Source organism: Mixophyes fleayi, chromosome 4 (genome assembly GCF_038048845.1).
Source record: "Mixophyes fleayi isolate aMixFle1 chromosome 4, aMixFle1.hap1, whole genome shotgun sequence".
In the NCBI taxonomy this organism is placed as follows: domain Eukaryota; kingdom Metazoa; phylum Chordata; class Amphibia; order Anura; family Limnodynastidae; genus Mixophyes; species Mixophyes fleayi.
Window position 1 is genome coordinate 135,654,393 of NC_134405.1, and position 22,583 is coordinate 135,676,975.

Genomic DNA, 22,583 nt, shown 5'->3' on the forward strand with positions numbered 1-22,583 from the left:
TAAATAGTTAATGCAGACACAGCAAACATGCCCCATTTTAGGCTACTTTTTCCTTATACTAGAGTGACCCCTTAACCCATTGTTGTTGCCACTCTCAGCAGGCAGCCCTGAATCTGAAATATCCACATACAAATAATAATGGGAGTGTCATATTATGCAGATTTATAGCAGTGTATGTCATTATAGCCAGAAGGCACTTGGATTTATGACACCTTAATGTCTGCATCAACGTCCCAAGTGTCCCACACCCATAGACCAGCTGGGACATTCTATCAAACCCAATCGGCAGCTGTGACATGCATTAACTGTTCCACTGCCTGAGGGTGCACAAACATACCCATCTGCTCATGGTGTGCCAATGAAACCTTTATACCTTTGCATACCTGTCAGCATATCATATAGTAATTTCAGAAGGGTAAGAAGAGCACTTTGCTTGTGTTTGAACACTATACACACAAGCACCTCAACATTTATTACACATATTACTATAAAATACAACTAATCTTACTATGCAATGTACTAAAAGTCACAAAATATATATAGTATATATAAATAATTGTATGTTAGGTGCAATGTACTGTATATATATGTGCATGTATATATCATACACTTGAGTGTGAGCCATATGGATGAATATATCCGAGACAAAACAGGAACAATGAGAAACAGTGGTGTAGTTGCTTGTGTTGTAAAAAAAAAAAAAGAGCAAAGATCTACGTAGAAATAGGTACAGACCTGTACCAAAAGCACTCAAATGCAAAATTTAGGGCTGTGGACTAGACTTTTTATAAATAGAAATATGCTTGCTGCAATATATTTGACTGGGAATAATAATAAAACCAATCTTGCACTTTTATCCATTAGACCTTAGTACTGAGGCTGCAGCTGAAAAGGAATCTTACACATTATTTGCATACCATGCATATGTTCTAGTAAGGTGCTTATATTCCAAATGAAAATCTGACATTGCAGAAGGGGGGCAGAGGAGAGGGCAGAAGGAGGGGCACCCCCTCTCTCCTCCATCAAGATGACACACATAAGAGAATAAGACAGGACTCATTTAGACGTCTGGCTGGAATCAGAGCGTCCGCTGAGGGTGAACCTTCCTGAGTCCCTTCATTTTTGCCCTGCTCACCGCCAACAGCTTCTGTGGAATTAACATATACATCATGCCGGATTTTGCAGGAATTTGGAAAATGAAAAGCAGTGAGAATTTTGACGAACTTCTGAAAGCTCTTGGTAAGACTGGCAAATAAATATGCAGCACTTAATCATCCCTGTTGGAATCATATAATGTACAGGATTTTATATATTTCGGTAGAAGTCCCTGCCTTCTTACTATCTATGGCTTGCATACTGAACACAAAGAACTAACAAACTGCTCCTAAGGGCTCTAATGCTGATCTCTCTATCCTGCCTCTTATATAGAGTTCCAAAATAATTCTACAATCATGCACACATTTATTAAAATATAATTAAGCATATCACTGTTTACTTAACTATGGTACGTTTATGGCATAACTCAGCAATTCCATCACTATTACTAACTATATATATATATATATATATATATATATATATATATATATATATATATACACACATGTATATGCCCTGCCTCTCTCTCTCTATACATATATGTATGTCTGTGTGTACATATGTGTTTCCTTGCATATGTGTGTGAATATGTATCTTTTTCGAGCCATTGTATGTAATTTGTTTGTATCATGATCCCCTCAATGTATAGCACTAGATAAGATGCTTTATGAAAATGGGTGATAATAGATATATATAACATATAAAACATTTATGTTAAGTATTATATTACATTAATTGATGCATTTTAATATAAAAAGTGGTTAAAATAAGTAAATACAATTTAACAGGTTTTGCAAATACTGTAAATGAGGCATAGAGTGGAGATAGCCTGTAATGGCTCAGAACTGCTTCTTATGATGAAAAGAGATTAGACTACAATCAAACTCACACTTTACATATCCTGATTATACAAGTTCCTTTCATGGTCATTTCATTCTCTAATATATTTCATTGGGTCAATTACCCTCACTTTACACTACCTTTTCCTACAGTTTATACCACCACTATTTTCCTCATACAGTATTTTGAACTGTTTCAGTACTGAACATGTTTATTTCTGTGCGTTACTGGAAGTTTTCAGTATAGTACGTACAATAGTTCATGTTCTGATATTGTAAAAGTTACAAAACACTGTAAAAACTATATACATGTCTGGATATAGCACTTTTTATAGGTCATTTTATGTAAAGTACACGTTTAACATTATAGAACAATAAATTGCAAATGGCTAGAGTGTTTATCTACAGGTGGGAGAACATATAGATTAAAATAGCATTACAAGAAAACATTGGGACTAGATTTATCAGACTCTAAGCCACGTTATCAAGTAGTGCTGAAATCTATGTAATATGACAGTATAGGTATAGATCTGAAACAAGGTGGATATATGGCTTTGAAACAAGTTTAGTCAAGAAAGAAAAGTAATGGACAAATGATCGTTTTTATCTGTGACATAACGGAAAAAGCTATAATTATCAGTACAACAGAAAAATACCATCATTATTAGTTTAGCAGATTGAAGACTTTGGACTGGTGGATGTTTACTCTATGCCTATATTTGGGCTATGCTTACACAAATTGATGCGTCTTTTACAAACTCATGTACAAAGTGTACAGTAATTTAATTATATTTTCCTTAAAGTCACACTTTTTTCATTGATACATGGTAAGCAAAACCATACATACATGCTAAGCAACTGTGGCTAGTGAATGAAATATTATGCAAATTGGGTATATAACTAAAATATAAGAATCAAGACAAATAGCTCACATGCAGTTTAAAAGGCCATCTTGAATCATTACTCATAACTATTTCCAATCCTTGAAACAAAATATTGTTAAGACTTAAGACCACTTGAGAAAATATGGTTGTGGTGACTGACATGTCACTGATATGGTTAATGTACAAAAAATACCTGTACCTATGAATAAGATTTGTGTTATGCTGAGCACGTCTTTTTGCTGTCACCCTGGTGATAACTACAGCATTGAGATGTGTAGGTGTTAAATATCCTATACATGAACAGCATTTTTACTTGGCATAATACTGTGGGGCTCGTGTTGAGAGGAAAGCAAATTGCATTTTTAGTGTATAATACTTTTTTGTTTCTTCTCAAGAGCATAAAGCACTACTTCTGAAACTAGATAATAGAGATGTAATCATATATAAAAAAAAGCATATTATACACCAAAAATGCAATTTACGTTCAACTCAACATAAGTCTTGTATATACAGTGAGCGTGTCAAAACTACCACTAGTATAAAAAATGAATCCTTCTTTTTGCTATGTTTCATTGGGTGTATAGCACTTTATTGGTATGTTTTGTATTGATAATATCATTGTGCATTTACCTCTTTCTATATTCCCCTCTTATGATTTTTTTGATGTACCCTTTTCCCTTTTTTGCTTTCTGTACCCCTTTATTTGACAAAATGTAATAACTACTATTGTTGGGGAAAAAATGCATCCTTCATAGGAAAGTAATTTTTGGGTTGTTTCATTGTTAAGGGGTCCAAAGAAACTTTAAAAAATAGGGACATATTATAGTGAAATGTATCAATATTATAATTATACTTTAGTAATAAAGATTTGCACTTAACATTGGTTAACTTAGTGGTGAAGATAAGGTCATGTTATGTGCTACTATTATTAGAGTACTGTTATGGTGGTCAATGTATTTTCTTTTTAGTCTTCATACGACATTAGGAAATAGATGCATATGGCAAGATATGTATGTACAAAGCTATGCTGCCATATATAGGAATTGGTGAGCACAGCTAGAAGCCACTGAGAATTGCCCATTAGTAGTCCACATCTCAAAATAATTTACTGGAACACTTTGCTACTAGGAGGATGCATCTCTTTATAAAACACACACATTAAAATACAAATTGACATTCCTTCAATCTGCACTACCACCTTGAAAAATACTTTCCTAATGTACCCCTAGCTAGAACTTGGCGGCTGAGAAATACAACTGTTTTTCCTGGGGTTGTACCAATTCTATATGACGGAAACAGAAAATTAATAAAGTCCACCATATGTAAATGGCATTGAGGGGGAGTGTGAGGACCAATCACAAGCCATGTTCTCTTGAATATGGCTTGTGATTGGTACTCCCGCTTATGCACCCTCCACCCCCCTCTAGTATTCAGCGGGCGAGGAGAGGTATAGAGGAGTCCCAGAAAAATGGTTGCACGTAGCAGCTTCTCGGGCTGAGCATAGGCAAACCAAGGGGGAGGGGGGGGGTTTCCTAGTGCTTGGAACCCCCCCCCCCCCTCCCAGCCTGAGCTACTGTTTGCTTAAGGTGGCTGGACCTGGCCCCGGGACCAGCCACTTTGCAGCTTGTGTGCAGATTGTTTCTGTCTGTACTATTCACAGCCATCTCTCCCCAACCAGTATTGCAAGCAGCAAGAACAGGTAGGAGAGAGCAGGACAGTCTGCCAACTGTTCTGACACATTCAATCAGGACTTTGTCCTGATTGTAGGGACAGTTGGGAGGTATGTCCCACTTCACACAGCTCTGCACTAACAGTAGTGCACGCAGCATTGCCCATGTATATGATGGGGATAGGAGTAGTTGGAGAGCAGCCAAGCACTGTCTAATATTATAGCCACGCCCGAAGCATGCTAGCCACGCCCACTGGTGGTGTGGCATGGAAACCCCTCTCTACAACTCCTGCATTTGCCCCTGTTGAAGGTAGTGAGGGAGCACATTAGGAAAATACTTTCCTTGCTGGTAGTACAGCGTTAAATAAAACTTGACTTCTACTAAATATAATATTATTGTAATTAAGAATTACACACAGAAGAAGATAAATAATACATTGCAAATTGGTCATGCATAAAACACAGTAACAGTGCCAAGAACAAAAACATTTCCAAGCACACATCTGCCCAGGAAGTTAGTTGCAGTTGGCAAGTAATGATATTTATATTTGTTTCTTTGAGTGGCATAGTGTATTCTTATTAAATGTACATAGTATGTCTATTGTAAGTAAAGGGTATCTGGTACCAGAGTAGGAATCTGTGTAATTTAGAATGTGTTAAAATATCAGTGAACTGCAGGGAATGAATAACAAGCATGATACACAAGTAGTTGTCATGCCATTTTGAATCTATGGTGATTAAAGAAATAATATATACATTAATGTCATTTTGCTTTGTTTTATAATTTGTATTATTACGTGAGAATATTTTAATGTTAATATGACCAAAAACTATTGTATAACTACACAGGTGTGAACGCTATGCTTAGGAAGGTAGCAGTGGCTGCAGCTTCCAAGCCTCATGTTGAGATCCGTCAAAATGGGGACCAATTTTACATTAAGACATCTACCACAGTCAGAACCACAGAGATCCGATTCACCGTTGGAGAAGAGTTTGATGAGGAGACTGTGGATGGCAGAAAATGCAAGGTATCCCAAATGATTATATTGAGATTCTTAACTGCTGCCACATTGTATGATACAGAATTGTGTATAGTAAACAATGGATCAGTATGAACCCACAATATATTATTAAACATTAAATGGTACTATAAATCAAAAATTGTCCGACCAGAGCATATACTGTAGGAATTAGCTGCCTCTGTGCAGAAAGGACGATCTGTACACATAGATTTATATAAAAATGTATAATGGGAAAAATAGGTGGGTGCATAGCACATCCATGCTCTGCAATGTACTTTTATTGTAGCCCAACTTGGATGGTGGAGAGGATTGTAAGTGTCTGAGTGGACATACTGTATATCAAGGTCTATCTTTTTTTATCTTACTGGAATGCAAAGTTCTCAAATAAAGCAGGAGCAATTCTGCTCAATGGGCATTGTAAGATGACAATGTTGCAAAGAATTAAGATGAGAACGTAGGTAAATAAAACAGAAACATGACATGACAGTCAGGCAAAGACCAGACTGTCATGGTCTGCCCATAATCTTCCTGTATGAGTTCTAGATAGCCTTTTCCCAATTCACTTTTATTAATTATTTTACGCTTATTTCCCAACAATCTTAAATTCTTTTATTGCATGTATCTCTACCACTACCTCTACATGTATAATCCACCGCAGCTAATGAGACAGACTCCACACCATGTCTGGCCCTGATTCATCAAGGCTCGCATACTGAGCGCAACGCGAGTTTGGTTTAAAATGCACGTAAATCGGCTCTGAGCACACTACCAAATTCATCAAGGCACGGATCTGGAGATACATGCGCTGTTGAATTCAGGTGTAGGTCTTCTGTGCTGTACAACACAAGACACTGCAGGATACGAGCCTATATGAATTCTAAATTCGCAAAAGAACGCACAAAAAAATAAAATATAGAATTAATGCTACCAGTTAATAATAAAGGCATTAATGATAAAATAAATGCATCTATTAGGACGCTGTTAATGTCTACTGAACATAAAATGCATTTTTACAGTTGTTCCTTATTGCAAACACATGTTATAGCATGCATACAAGACTAATCATCAATAATGATAATGACTTAGACTAGCCCTGTAACTAGAGCAAGAGATACAGCAGAATAACAAGTAACTTTGAGATGCCCAGAGCTTGATTCGTACATGGCTGCGTGCGCATGAGTTTTGCATTGACTACGGAAAAACACCCCTTCCCCACCCCGTTCACTCCCCAAAATTGTAGGCTGCAGTAAGCGTCCTTTGCATTCGAAGGAGTGAACAGGGCTGCGTTTACTGGCGTATGTCCCGATTCTGGGCATGCGCAGAGTGGTTTTGCATGCAATACGCTCACAATTGGCAGAGGTGTGCCTTGATGAGTCAGGCCCTCTGTGTGCAAATAAATAGCTAAGCTCATAATGTAAAGATGAATTTGGAGCGTCTTTATGGCGAGTATACTGCAACTTAAAACTTATGTATGTAAATTACAATTAATTAAATGTTTTTTTAATAAGCATGTGGTACTATAAATGCACAGTACTACCAGGGACAAATGTGTCTCTTAACCTCAATACAACATTATTGAAAGCCGAAAATAAAAAAAATAAAAAATTTAGACACTTGCTTATATTGTGAAAGCATCAACAGCTTCATGCTAAGAAACGTCATAAGAAAAAAAAAAGATGGGCAGTAAATGTAAAGTACTTTCACTCATTGTTACAAATCTGAGGCGGCAACCGAAATTTTGACATTGTCGCCCCTTACACAAACTACCACAAACATTTGGATTTTAGCTGTTTATATTATGAAAAAAAATAAAATGTACCATTTAATAATTAATCAATAAAACGTGTTTTGCTGAAATATTATTGATGTAAGGCAGCACGTTCTCATGCTCTGTTGGTTAAGCGCTGTTAAAGATATATTTGGATTGCCAACAGGGCCGGTGCTAGGGTCCATGGCGCCCTAGGCATTTTTACAAAATCGGCGCCCCCTCCCACCCCCCGAAAAAATCGGCGCCCTCCTACCCCCTCACCCCATTTTCCGTACCTTGTCTCACCACCGCCGCCTCTCCGCTCCGTCTCCTCCCCTCCACTCACTGACACTAGTGAGTGGAGGGGAGGAGACGGAGCAGAGAGGCGGCGGTGGTGAGCAATAGCCTCTTCCCCCCTCCCCGTGCATCTGAATGCTGTGCGGCGGCCGTGACAGGTATGGTCAGCGATCGCCGCACAGTTTTAAAGTAATTTACCATTCTGTGGCGCCCTCCAGGCGCCCTCCAGAGCCCGGCGCCCTAGGCAAGTGCCTAACCTTGCCTAATGGGAGTGCCGGGCTTGATTGCCACACAAAGCAGATGAAACACAAAATATAACTTTCCGGTGCTGAAAATCTTCTGCCCCTATTAGTTAGATTTCAGCTAAAATTGTACTTTATTATCCACCTTTTATTAATAATATACTTCCACACAAAGGGAGAATCCACATTTTGTTTATCTGGATAAGTCCCATAAAATAAGCATGAAATAATATTTTGCCCACTTAATGTAAGACAGTAAGTGGTGGAGGTGTAAGCGCATTAATGTAACACACTCTGCGATGGTGTCAGAGAATTAGCTGGACACAGAACAGCTGTCAATGGAAGTACATTAGTGTAACAGATGACACACGTAATGGGCTACGGTGAGCTGTATATTTCTGAATCTGTCACATTGAACGTGAATTGGCTACATGATTACATTCCAGACATTACACAGTCCACCTGATGTACAGTGTATTAAGCCTGACACTGCACGGCATGACCCTATGATATATAAGGCATCTCCATCTGGCTCTTTATAGAGTCCAGACCAGAAGATGTGGTGGATTTATCAGAGCACCCAGCCTGCAGAAAGGGCGTGGTACTAATGATGCGACACAGCAAATTATTATATATAATTACTGTAAGAAACATTAAGATATTTGGCAAGGAACTAGTACTATGAGCCAAGTGTCATTTACCATGGTTCATGCTGGCATCTATCATTTTTACACGTCTATATTTTTCACACATCTCTTCAGTCTTTTGCCTTTCTTTGACAAAACAGGGTCCTATGAATTTTGTTCATTCCATAAAAGCAATGTCATGCTTTCATATTTTCATATGTGTGCTATAGATGTAATAATTATAGCAGGGATCATTGTCTACCACTGATTTGTCTTAAACCCAAGAGGGCACAGAAATTTTGGGAAAGAAAACACAAAATAAATACATGATCATACAAAGTATAAATATACAATCTTAAAAAGCAAAATATAGTTGTGTTATTATTTAAACGCTACCTATATTATGGTCTGAGGCAGTGATGATACAAAACTATTTAAGTCTATGACCGTAAACCAATATGTTAGTAAACATAGGCTATTAATAATTAACTACACAAAGTACATCAACTATAATGTTATAAAGTGACTATAAAAAGTATAAATTAATTTCATTGTTGACATTTAATTTTCATTCCTTACTCATGTAAACTGCTTGGTGATTCAGGACCAACAAGAAGCAAAGACCTTGGCTTGAGACCCAATCGGAAACAGAGTACCTTTATCTCCCTACTTTTTAGGCTTGGCGATGCACCTCATTACTGGCACAGTAAATTCTTTAAAACTCCATCTTTTTATTAGGTCTTACCCGACTCTCTTATCTATACTACTCACATCAAAACACACTTACAAGTGGGACTTGGGGTTCCACAACTACAGCAAAGGCACAGGTTGCCCATTTTGAATATTATGGGTGTTACTGCTGAAAATGAATGTCATCAAGGGATCAACAGCATAAGATGCATTTTTTATTATTATTATTATTATTATTATTATTATTATTAATGCTGGGACTTGAAGTGCAATAGCAGCTGGGGCAGCAATAAAGTTTGCTTAAGACTGTGGACGCCAATGAATATTAATGAATATCTCTATGTAACAGTGTCTTCAGGTGATCATTAATCCACAGTTTCTTATCATCTTCTCTGAGTGGTTAGTTATTTGTAATGGTACCATCTGGTGAACTGGAGGTTGATCATGCATCTGCTTGATGAACCTACAAGACTGAGTTTTCAGCCACTTTGTTTTTCACAAATACGTCATGCTCTTCAAGGGTTAAATGACTTTGGGTCACTCGTTGTACAGTACACACACAGTGGTGGGGATGCCCTAGAATACAGAGCATACAGGTAAATCCTGTCTGACCCAAAGTAGTTTTGGCAGTGAAAATTGGCACCAAACTGGGCATAGTGTAGTGGCATAACTACCATCACTGCATGGGGTACAGCTGTTAAAGTGCTCATAGGTGCTGATTACCGGCAATTTCAGCCCATCTGCCAGAGGCCCCCACTTTGCCCTTCTTAGCTTGTGTGGGGGCCAACCCATTCACAGAAGAGCATAGTGAGGGTCTCGAAAGAGTCGATTGGCAATGCCCGGCTCACATTCAGATTTTGCTTTGGACCAAGCCCATACCATGTTCCACCCCTGGCACAGTGGCTAATGGTTTCAAATGGTTAAATGACTGGGTTACTAATTTCCTGTGCACATACATAGGTATGATTTACCTGAGTGGTCCAATGTCATTTAACCCTTGAAAAAAATAAAAAAAAATTACTTATTCAAATATGCAAATTTCTACATTATGCCTTTTTGGTCCTGTTTTAAAACCCAGAAATAGTTTGGGCCAGCTAGATTTTGCTATATCCTGTGCAGGTTAAAAGTACCTGTAATGTAAAAACAGTTGCTCACAGTCATTTAACTATTTAAAACATCCATTATTTATATGTGAATAAGATTTTGATTAAATTAGCAATCAATTTCAGCCATTTGATGAATGCTTGAGTCACTCAGATTCTTATGCCTGTGTTACCTTACTTTTATATCATAGGTAATTTACTTTACTATTCAGCACATCATTAAATTATTGTTAACAACCTAAAAAAATAGTAAATTGCCTTGCTAGTCCATTTTAGCTTCAATATAATGGTGATGTATTATGGATGCCATCAATAAATATTATTTAAAAAACAAAAACAAACAGTTATAAATATTGTATATGGTATTGCAAAGGGTGTGCTAGTCTAAAACCTATGTAGTGCTGGTGGACATGTCTGTCTGCACTTGCACAGTTGTGTCCCTGGCTGCCGGCGAGAGACTATATCTCCTTGGAGGCTAGGGGTCTGGAAGAGGAGAGGAGAGCCCATGCACAGTACAAATGATTGTTAAGGCTGTTGGGGGGGAGGAACAGAGCCAACTTATGAAAAAGAGAGAGCAAGAAAAATGCAGCTGGCTGAGAAGGGAGTGTATCTCTGTAAAATTGCATGGGAGCCAAATAGAATCAGTGGAGAAGCAGGACAGAGACCCTGTGAGAGTACCAGAGGTCAGAAAGAGGAGTGGAGCAAAGTTTGAGAAGAGGAGGTAGCAGTATCTAATAGACCCCTGTGTACAGAGGACCCATATTGGTAAATAGGAGCTGTTGGTTAGGTGACTGCACACCTGTCACTTGTTTGAACGTTCAAACAGAGGACTGGAGTAAAGGAAATACCTCAGAGTGAAAGAGGGAGACACAGTGAGAAGAAGGAAAAGATCTTTTAAAAAGAGAGACGACTGGAGTCCTGACTGGAAAAAGCCATCTTTGACTCAAGGGCTGATCATCATATGGATAAATAACCTCTTTTTATTTGTATATTGAATTACCGGGACAGTGTAATGCACCAGCAGTAGATAGGGACTAAGTGGGGAGGCCTGAAGATTGTAATGTAAAAGAACCCTTTTGCTGGCCTGAGATAATATTAACAAGGGATTAGTGCAGGGGCAGTTAGTTAGGGAGCAGAGACTGAATTATATGTATGAGAAACTGCGTAGACTACTTCACTATCCTTTCAGCCACACATAAGAGAAATTCATAAACCTGCGTTGTCAGGAGCCTATGATACTAAAGAGACTATATGGTCATGTCTAAAGTAGAGAATCATATTGAAACTACCATCTGAATAAAACCCTGCATAACCATTTATGTCTATACTGCAGAACATACTTCATGCTAATTGTTTGATATTAGTTATATTTTTCAGATAACCATAGTTAAAAGAGAGGTACCTCTTAGTTGTAGAATAATAGAAAGGAAATTATATATATATATATATATATATATATATATAGGGATCAGGAGATGAAAACAACAGGTGTTCTTGTACAGAGCGGCACCTATGCCAAGATTACAGATTGCTGTCAAGCAGTTTAGTAAAAAAAAGGGACAATGTTTCTTTCCTGCTCTTGAAGATCCCACTCCAGTCAAGCGTGGCAGCGCATTCTGTGTTGAACTTGGCTGAGGATTATTTCCTAAGGACTCAGTGATCTGGATCTTTGGCAATGTGGTAGCGTGATAGTTACTGAATCCTGCTGTCCTGTTCCAGCTCAAAGATACCCAGATAAGCATATATCTTAATTTTTTAATGTAAGTGTACATCTGTATTTTACTCTGCAATAAATGTGTAACCATATGGTATTACACTATGAGAGTCTTCCCCCTTTTTTCCTCTATATAAATGTGGCTACCACTGAGGATATTTGAAGTGTCTGTTCATGCTCCTGTAAGTGTTGAGAATAACACTCCACCAACCTGAAGGGGAATCAAAGCTACTCTATCTATGAAGGGACCGACTATACCTACAGATAAGCTTTAAAGTTCTTTTATCTGGTACGCATATTGGTATGGTGTTGGTGGTCTTGGAAATATTTCCTCCTCTGTGTGTTTTTATCCTTACTGATTCACTTCTAATACCTGAGTGCCTATGTCCACTTGGTGATTTAAATTCTGGCTTGCGGTACACCTATCTGTATTGTTGAATACAGTATTATACTATGTGGCGCCCCCTCCTACTTATTTTGTTTTATATATATATATATATATATATATATATATATATATATATACACACAGGTTAACCCGTGCATTCTAGTCAAATCAAGCTACTTAAGGTGTTCAAAAGGTTCTTGTCATGCATTTGGGCCTAGCCCAGGCCTCAACCGTCAACCACTCCCCACTGTCACCCCCGGCAACCACCAACCACTCCCAACTGTCACTTCTCCTTCAAGAAATATATATATATTTTTTTAAATCTTTATAAACACTTTTAACAATTAACAAATTAAAAACATCTTAGTATACCAAATTTCAGCCCTTTCTGAATTTTTTTTTCCACACACACTAAGAATTTAGTAGGTCAGTGTATAACTCCGCCCAGCAGGTGGCGCTGCAGCTTGGTTTTATTTTTTCCACACACACAGACAGACTAACACACGCCACTAAGCATTTATATTATAGATATATATATATATATGTGTATGATAATATAGGTATTAGTAATATTTATCGATTACATATAATTGTTTGCGTAAACTACAAATTATATTTTTGATTCAAAATACTAGAAAATCCCTTTAGAAACTTACATCTCACTAATAAATACCCAGTGTGGCTTCTAAAGATAATTTCCATGTTATATTACTCATTTGTGTGTGCCTTTGTTCCAGTGAAGGGGGTGGAGGGTTCCTTGGTCTCCCTCTGTTGTTACTACAACCATGACACTACCCAACGAAGACCATTCAGTAATCATATCAAGGTGAAGGCACTGCTCAATCAGGAATGCAAGGTACTGAATCCATTTTCAGACTGCACACACAAATTGATATATACACCATAACTGGGATAAGGGGTGTTACATTGGAGGCACTGCTGGGATTGAACAAAAAATTCAGGATTGTAATAGGAAAAGGAGTTCCATGACGATCTTGTCCCAGGAGATATACCATTGGTGCGAACAACTCTCGAAGGATTCGGATCGCTGTTTGCACTGAGTGGTGAACTATCTGGGGTCAATGATGAAGAAAGTGCTAAAAAATTGCTAAAGTAACAGCAGTAACGAGCATGGATACCTAGGCCTAAAGTGTTAGATAGGTGTGGTGACAGCCAGACTAGGGTGCATATAGTACTACCTGAGAGTCAGACAAGTTTAGATAGAGTATTACTCCCCGCTGCCTTTTCGGATGGAGGATGACGTAGATGGAGCATAACGTTAGCCATTATGTCTAGCAAAGGTGTGGTAGTTGCCCCACAGTTAAATCCTATTTATGGAGAGGAAAAATTTCCAGATTCCCCCAAAGGCGGAAAATTCATCTGTAGGTCCTAGTGACATACTCAGAGTCAAATGTTCCTGGTGGCCATGAATAAAAAAAAATTGTAGAACAAATGGGGAAGACCAAGCATAAGGATGGATACAGACGGTTAAGATCTTTTTCAGGTAGCCTACCTGTTCCTGCTGGGGATGAAGTCTATGAGTCATGGAAATAAACTGCAATATTGTATCTGGAGAAGTGGCAATTTCCTGAAACTACTAAAAGACAGAGAATAATGGAGAATTTGCTGGGCCCAGCAATGGAAATTGTACAGGTTACTCGCCAGAGAGATCCCCAAGCCACTCTGGACTATTTATCCGCATTGGAAAGAGAATTTGGGAGGTCTGAAGATGCCACCGATTTGTTACATAAACTAAGAAATAGTTATCAAGAGTCAGGGGAGAGGTTGCTAAATACTTATATAGATTAGACAAACAAATATATTGTATTGTAGAAAAAGAAGGAACTTGCTGAAGTGGACAATAGTTGCATGTGACAACTGTTAAGAGGGGCTTTATCCTTAGATCCAGTCACTTCAAAAGTACCAAGTAGTTGTGTTGGGAACATGCAACCAACTGATCCTCTAGGTCAACCAAGAAGAGGCTTTAATAGGTATTAAAGATCGAGTGACAAAGAATGCAAAAGCTGCAGTATGAACTCTGAACCCAATGCAAAAGAAGAAAAGCTGCTGAAAAATCATACATGCAAAAAAAGAGCAGATAGACTGATTGATAGCTATCCAATTGGACTCCCAGATTCACTGCTACACCACTTTCCAATCGACCAGTAGAGGGGGGTGACAGGAAATGTTTTGAATGTGGCCAGGTGGGACATATAGCCCAAAGATGTCCTAGTAAGTTGAATTCAAGAACACCTCCTAGAAAGACATGTCATCCTAAACCACCGTCGGGAAACAAGAAAGGGGGACCAGAAGACTCCACTCTGGGCACCCACAGAATCCATATAAACACAATGGGGAATCAGTCAAGTACATGGAGTAGACTGCCACCTATTCTAGTAGGCCCAGCGCCACATGTGCTGCCCTGATAAATGAAAGAAAATGTAATGCTTTACTTGATAGTGGCTGACAGGTGCCCATTATATTTGAGAAGTGGTTCCAGGAGAATATGTCTGATGTGGAGGTGCAGCTGTTGTCTGAACTCAGTGAGTGAACAAAGCTATCCTTATCTGGGATACATTACAGTTGACTTGAAATTACAGTGAAGCGTAGCAGGTGTTGAGAAGGAGATCCTAGTAGTCGCCCTGTTATGTCCAGCCAGAGGAAAAAGAAAGAGATATACATCTTATAGTGGGCACTAACGCACATTTATTCAATACCTTCGATCAGTGGTGTGGGAAAGTATGAGGGATGGAGTATCACCAGACGCAAACCAAGTGTGCCTAGCAGCCTACCAGAAGAGAGAGACAGAGGAAGCTAGTTAGGAAGCGTGCAGTTTATTTCAATTGTCTAAAGCTATTTTTCATGAATCAGGGTCTTAGCCCTGTTTACGCCACTCTGCAATATAACTGTGCATATCCCTCCTGTCAGAATGCTTAATCCTGGAACAAAGTGTGACTTCTGTCTGCTGTACTGGAAGCTGCCATCTTGGGTGAGACATTTTTGCTGCATCCTGCTTATTCAGAGCACCTGATTTCATCAATCAATTAGCACCCTCTGCATACTATAAAAGTCACATACTACACTCAGATAATTGCCAGTAGAACACTTTCCTAGTTCCATATTGCCACTTTTGTTGTTTGTTTGCTGCTGTACAGATTTCAGCCATTAACCCTTTGTGTGAATTCAGCTTCATTCTGCCTGCTGCTGTACAGATTTCAACCATTAACCCTTGGTGTGAATTCAGCTTCATTCTGCCTGCTGTAATACAGACTTTGGCTATTAACCCCTTGTGTGGATCCACCTCATCTCTTGTGTGGATCCTGCTCTCTTCAGCCTATTCCTGTCGCACCTACTGGCTATTTGGGGTAGTAGGTTATTGCTCTGAGTCTTCCAATTTCTGGAGCCATCTCTGTGTTTTTAGGTACTGGCTTGCAGTTCCAGGCTTGTCTCAGATTCTGAGTTCTGAGTTGCCCGGGCCAGTTCCAGGCTTATACAGCTCAGGAGGTAGTCACCCCTGATAATCAGCTGCCTGAGTTCTGAGCCTTCCAAGTCCAGGTTTTGGTACTATATTCATCTGAGTTTCTGGATCCTTGGAGGAACTGAGTCTCTGGCCGTGGTTTCAGTCCACCAGGTCCAGCTTCCAGTCGTTTATTTCAGTATGAAGTCCAGTCCAGTAATCCTCCTCCTAATATCTGGTGTACAGGAGTAGAGCACATCCTCCATGAGCAATACCTTCATCCGGCCTCCTAGTTTCCACTTCATCCCTGCCACTGGTAGTCTCAAGGGTCCCGAGACAGATCCCAGAAACCTATTCATGTGACACTGTGTTTCAAAGAATCGGATGCTGACCCAACAGAAATAAGGAGGATGACAGAAGAAATGTTGAAAAGATATGGGGGATTGGGACCTTGGATTGGCCTGAGGATTCTGCCATAAAATCCGTCTCTGACAAGAAACAATTCCGAGTGAGGTCCTTCCAATCTGTATGATGTGAGAAGCCACCTAAAGGGCTTATTAGAAAACGATGTGATAGAGAAATCGGAGTCCCTATGCTTCTCCTATAGTGGTAGCAATGAAGAAGAGTGGTGATATATGTATGTGTGTGGATTATCTGACTCTGAACAAGAGGACAGTGCCTGTTTAGTATACAGTACCCAGGATAGATGAGGCCTTAGATTGTCTACAAGGGAGACAGTGGTTCTCTGTATTGGACCTGAGAAGTGGGTACCATCAAACTTTGTGAAACCAGATTATGCAGAGAAGACAGCCTTTATATACCCTGAGAGATTCTTCCAATTCAACCGAATGCCGCAAAGGGGTGTCAGGAGCCCCAGTCACGTTCCAAACATGCATGGATGAAACAGTGGGAGATATGAACTTCCATGAAGTGATAGTATAACTAGATGATCTAATTGTATTTGGGAAGACATTGCAAGAACACAATAAAGTTTGTGATTGTCTGAGAAACAAGGGTCCGAAACTATCATTAGATAAATGTAAGATATCCCAAAAGCAAGTGAAGTATCTCCATTGTAAGCAGGGAGAGAGTCTACACTGATCCTGCCAAGATAGAGGCTGTAACAGAGTGACCCTGGCCTACAAAGTTGACAGAATTGTGATCTTTCCTGGGATTCTGTGGTTACTACAGAAAGTTCATCCCAGGGTATTATAAAATAGCCAGGTCACTGACAGAGCTAACCAAAGGTTACCCGCTAGTGAAGGGACAGCATTGCAAGTGGGAAAAGAAATGTTATCTTCAGATCAACAATCCGTTCGGAGAGAGAGATGGACAGCAGAATGTGAGAATGCTTTTAAAAAGTTTAAAGAGTGCATCATTCATTCTCCTGGGCTCGCCTACGCAAACCCTTATTTACCCTATGTTCTACATGTGGAAACATCCTTCGATGGACTAGGGGGAGTGCTATATCAAGAGCACTGAGGAAGACTGAAGCCTATATATTAAATAAGCAGAGCATTGTCGCCCAGTGAGAAAAATTATCCAATGCACAAATTGGAATTCCTAACACTGACAACAATCCCTTGACCTATATTCAGACTACAGTGAATTTGGACACCACCAGACATAAGTGGTTACCCAATCTAGCTGTGTACGACTTCAAGTTAAATTACCAACATGGCAAAGGTAACATCGATGCTGACTCACTCTCTAGTTTGGCAGGAAGGCAAGCAGAATTACCTGAAGAAAGTGGGTTTAAGTGCCTACTCCCGAGACTCGAGGCATGTGTCAAGAAGGAAGAGTTGTAGTACCACTGGTGAGCGAATGCATCACGACATTAGGGAGTACTGAGGCTGTACTGCCCAAACAGTTTTGCTTGCTTAGTCATTTGGAACAGGACAACTTACAGAGAGTAAGTAAAACACAGCTGAAGAATGACCAGCAGGAAGATCCATCCATAGGAGCTGTGTACTAGATGGTAAAAATACATGAAGACTGGGGCCAATGGCTCTTAAAACTGAGGAAGCTAAATTATTGTTTGATAGTTTTGGCACGACACCTCTACAGAGAAACCTCCAGCAGGGATGACAGACTGAGGAGACAATCGGTCTTGCCAATTGTCACCAAGTGACAGTCTTGAATTCACTGCATGATTAACACAGACATTTGGGTGTTGAGAAGACAAATAGGCTCATTACTGAACAATTTTACTGGCCCAGCATGGAAAGTAAGATAGAGAAATATTGCAAAACAACATGTGGGACATGTGTTCTGAGAAAAACATTACCTGAGAGAGTTGCGTCCCTGAAGATCATTTAGAGTGATGGGCCACTAGAACTTGTATGTATTGTTTTCCTGTATGTGGAGGCCGACAAGAAAAACACCACCAACACCCTCATGGTCACTGACCATTTCACTAGATATGCTCAAGCATACCCAGCAAAATACCAGAGGGCTACAACAGTGGCAAAAATTCTTTGTGTATTATGGGCTTTCTGTGAGAATTCTTTGAGAGTCTATGTGGAATATGCAAATCTCAAACCACACCATTCTTTCCACATCATCATCATTTATTTATATAGTGCCACTAATTTCGCAGCACTGTACAGAGAACTCACTCACATCAGTCCCTGCTCCATTGGGGCTTACAGTCTAAATTCCCTAATGCACACACAGACACACAGGCTAGGGTCAATTGGTTAGCAGCCAATTAACCCTATCCACAAGGAGACTCACAGCCAGAGAGATTCTACCGGACCTTTCTCAATTTGATGGGCACTTTGGGCAGTGTTAGAAAGTCACATTGGTGCAAACATGTTACTCAATTAGTACATGCCTTGTACTAAAAATGAGTCCACAGGGTATTCACCTTATCATGTTTGGAAGAGAAGCACGTTTGCCAGTTGACGTATGATTTGGATTTAGCGACTCCCGACACTCAGGGGATACTTATCTATAGTACATCCAGCAACTGAGAAAAGGGTTAAAGGATGCCTACAGATTGGCACAAGAGCTATCTACTCATTCAGGGTTATGAAATGGGATTGTCAATCAGGATTTTTAAATTGTACCATATAACAGAGGGAAGGTCTGAGAAGAGGATGTGAGGGAACCAGGCATCAAAGTTATTGAGAAATTGGGACCTGGGGCTTGGTAGATGACCATGACATGAAGGTGAATTTGAAATCTTCAAGTGAGGAGAGTCAGGTTTCAGTGAGACTCCCTTTCCCAATCCTGTCGTTTCCATCTCCAGAACATGACCAGGATTTGACCTTTCCTCTCCCTTGATGCTGCCAAAATATTAATTCACTCATCATATCTTGCCTTGAATATTGCAACCTTCTCTTCTCCGGCCTTCTCCTCACCTGTCTCTCCCCTCTCCAGTCCCTCCTCAACACTGTGGCAAGATTGATGTTTCTCTCATGTTGCTCTGTTTCTGCCTCCCCCTCTGCCAAACCCTCCACTTTCGCCCTATACAGAATCCAATCCAAACTACTCACCCTCAGCTATAAAGCTCTGAACTGCTCCTCCCCCCACACTATATCCTTGACATCATCTCCCTTCAGTTCCTCCCACCCCCTCCATTCGGCCAATGAACGCTGCCTGCCATTTCCAGCCAGCTACCCATCACTGTGTCAGACTCTCCCCAGCATTCAGTGCTTCAAACATTCCCTCAAAACTCACCTGTTTACCAAAGCCTACCACACCACTGCCTAACCTCTCCCTACCAACCCTTCTTCATCCCCTTTATGTCACCCCCTCGTTCTTCCACTCCAATCCCTCCCATATAGATTGTAAGAACGGGCCTCCTTCCACTTGTTTCTTCCCTCCCACCTTTTCCTCACTTGCTTCCTACCCCTCCTTTTTCACCTTCAGCTACCCTTGCTATCCTTGTAATTGTCCAATAATTGCTCTTTGAAATATGACTTAATTAATATTGCCTTCCTTATATTGCTATTTGTATTTGTTTTCCGCGCTTTTCAATTCTACTTGTGCTATGTACATTTTGTGAACTTCTGTTTACCTATGTGACTTATGTCTGCCTTTTTTTGTACTACCTCCATGCACGGCGCTGCAGAACTTTGTGTCACGCTGTAAATAAACTCTAATAATAATAATAAAGTAGAATAACGCAGTTATTAATATGGTAGTTGTTTGGATTTTTTAGAAATACTTTAATTGGCTATTTATGAGAATAGTTAGTTATTAGGGGATGACTGGATAACAACATATTCACAAGGTAAAACACAGATGTTACAACAGTCAAGAGAGTCAGTGACTGATTCAACCGTTTTGAAGAAGGGTTCACCATCAGTCCTGTTAGTAACATGTGTATACTTTGGATATAGATTTCCTGACCAACTCAACAATCTTAGATTGCAGTGAGCATGTTTTGTTATTTTATAAGGCTTGTAATGATACTGACTTTGCTGCTTGTTTTCTGTATATCCACCATTTTAACACATACAGACTTCAGTCTATTTTTTTCTGTTTACTAGAGTTTTCCTATTTGGGAGAAGGAAAATAAGATCTACTGCAAGCAAACTCTGGTGGAGGGGATGGGGCCCAAGACATACTGGACTCGGGAGCTTGTAGGAGGCGAGCTGATTTTGGTGAGATCTTATATTTGTACACTCTACTTACTGTATGTATCTCTTTTGGCAGTGTAATTCAACCTACTGCCTTACTATCTTTTAAACAGAAGCTGACAGATCACGGTCATACTTTGGTATTAGAAGTAACGAGGCTCTCTTAGCAATGAAGAAATGTTTTGTTTTTTTACACAAAGGTACTGCGGCAAAGTTCTGATGAAAAGTTAATGCCATTTAGGGTAATGTTGGGCCAGAGATAAGTCTGATTGACAATTTGGGAATTGAGGTGGATTTTTGCCCCCTTTGGGATAAAACTGAAAATGATGTATCTCTCCTGAGACAACAATGGAAAAACTTTCAAGAGATGGTTACACTGTTATCTCCAAAATTGGCTTCAACATTTAGCACATGTATGCTATGCTGTCTTTATGTTATATTAAGAGTGTGTTCTTTGTCTTCTCACGTGTGCTCAAATATTAATTTCACTATGTTTTTCAGGTGTGCATGCTTGTGTGTCTATTTAATATTTGCTAAAATGGTTTTGTTTTGTCAATGGCCTACTCTTCTTAATTTAACCATCCAACTTCATATAGCAAATAGGGCTGGTCTACTGCTAAGTGTACCCATCCCTGTTACCTTAGCCCAAGAACGTTTAAGCACTGAATCCTGCTAGTTCTTCCTGCAGCATAAACAAATGCTTTGTAGGCTGCCCCTAGCTTTACAATAGAGCTCAATGGAAGACCTTCTCTCTTCACCTCTATTGTGAGCTGTGGATGAACTGACTCTCAGATAAAGGTAACAGTGGGGCTGTTCCCCCACCAGCACTCCATTTCATATGATAGATATATATAGAGAGAAGGTTTAAGTAAGAATGGGTTGTCCAAAAGTGGCCAATCCCTTTAACATTTACCAGTTGTGTATCATCATTTATCTTATTTAAAATGCTGTTTGTTGGTCGTGTTAATTGTTCTGCTTCTGTATACTGCACATTGACAATTGTTTAAAATTGAAAATTGTAACTTTATCATGATATCATCAGATTCTGTGGTCATATTTGTTGGAACTTAAAACCACTTGTACAGGAACAAATTGACAACCATTTTTTTTTGTATAAGCATTACATTGTGTGTTTATGTTTTGTCCCCAACAGTTATGATAGAAAGGTGGACTCACATTTGTGTTGCTATCTTGGCTGCCCTTGGCTTTAAATAATTCACATACATTAAAACATAATGGGGTAGCAGTACAGTAAGAGTAGGGCCTACAAAAATTAAAGGTAACACTGACCTCATAAGAACTAATTTTTTGACGTGCCTCCACTAGCCTATTATCATTGTGTCTGTTTTAACCAAACATACTGCTGTGCATTAAGATCAAACAACTCTACATTGTCTTGTCTGTTCGGAGAACACTGTTGCTGTTACGAGCCGCAGCGGTACTCACAGCCGCCGCGGCTCACTTTGGGTGCCCTCTGGCGTCCCGGCCGTCACGTTGACGACCGGGACGTCATGTCCGGTTCCTGCCCGGCCGTTGCCAAGGCAATGACCGGACGCCTCTCGTGTAGCGCCACGTCCCGGCAGTGCTGGAAGCCGGGCACATGCGCGCAAACAGGTACAGCTTGTGGGCTGATTAATGTAATTATCTGCAGGGGGCTGTGTATGATTCAGAGCTAGGCTCTGATTGGTGGACTTTGCTATTTAAGGCAGTGAGGTCTGCAGCCTCACTGCCGGTTATAGCTTCTCTGTTACAGTCTTGCTGACCTGCTCCTGCTTGCTAGTCCTGTCCTGTGGATACTCTGTTTGATCCCTTGTGTATGACCCCCTGCTTGGATTATTGGACTCTGCCTGTTTTGCTCATGACCCTGACCTTTCTTGCCTGTACCTTGGACCTTGCTACCGTGCCTGTGACCTCTGACCTCGGCTTGTTTGTTGGATACGCTGTCTGCTGCCGGCCCTCGACCCTTGCCTGGACTTCACTCTGCTTTCCTGGGTTCTCCCCAGCCGGTACACATTTCACGACCCTCTGTTAGTCTGCGGCCAAGTCTGTCCCCACCACTAGGGGCAACAGTGAACACCAGACTTTCAGAGCAGACTCCGGGTTTTGCTGTACTGGTTGGAGTGGTTCCTAACAGTTCCATTGTCTTATGTTTCATTTAATGCAACTTTGCAAACCTAAGCTGTACTGCATTTCTTCTATATAATTTTTCACAGAAGCG

The 22,583-nt window shown here is 39.9% G+C and overlaps 1 protein-coding gene across 1 annotated transcript in view; it reads left to right on the forward strand.

The window, feature by feature from the left end:
* The first annotated feature begins 930 nt into the window (after window positions 1–930).
* The window catches only part of CRABP1 (cellular retinoic acid binding protein 1), a 34,911-nt gene continuing 13,258 nt past the window's right edge, over window positions 931–22,583 (forward strand). The window contains exons 1-3 of the mRNA XM_075208403.1: window positions 931–1,239; window positions 5,340–5,518; window positions 20,276–20,389. Coding sequence (XP_075064504.1) covers window positions 1,170–1,239; window positions 5,340–5,518; window positions 20,276–20,389 — 363 coding nt within the window. The 5' untranslated portion in view covers window positions 931–1,169. The remainder of the gene's footprint in view (window positions 1,240–5,339; window positions 5,519–20,275; window positions 20,390–22,583) is intronic.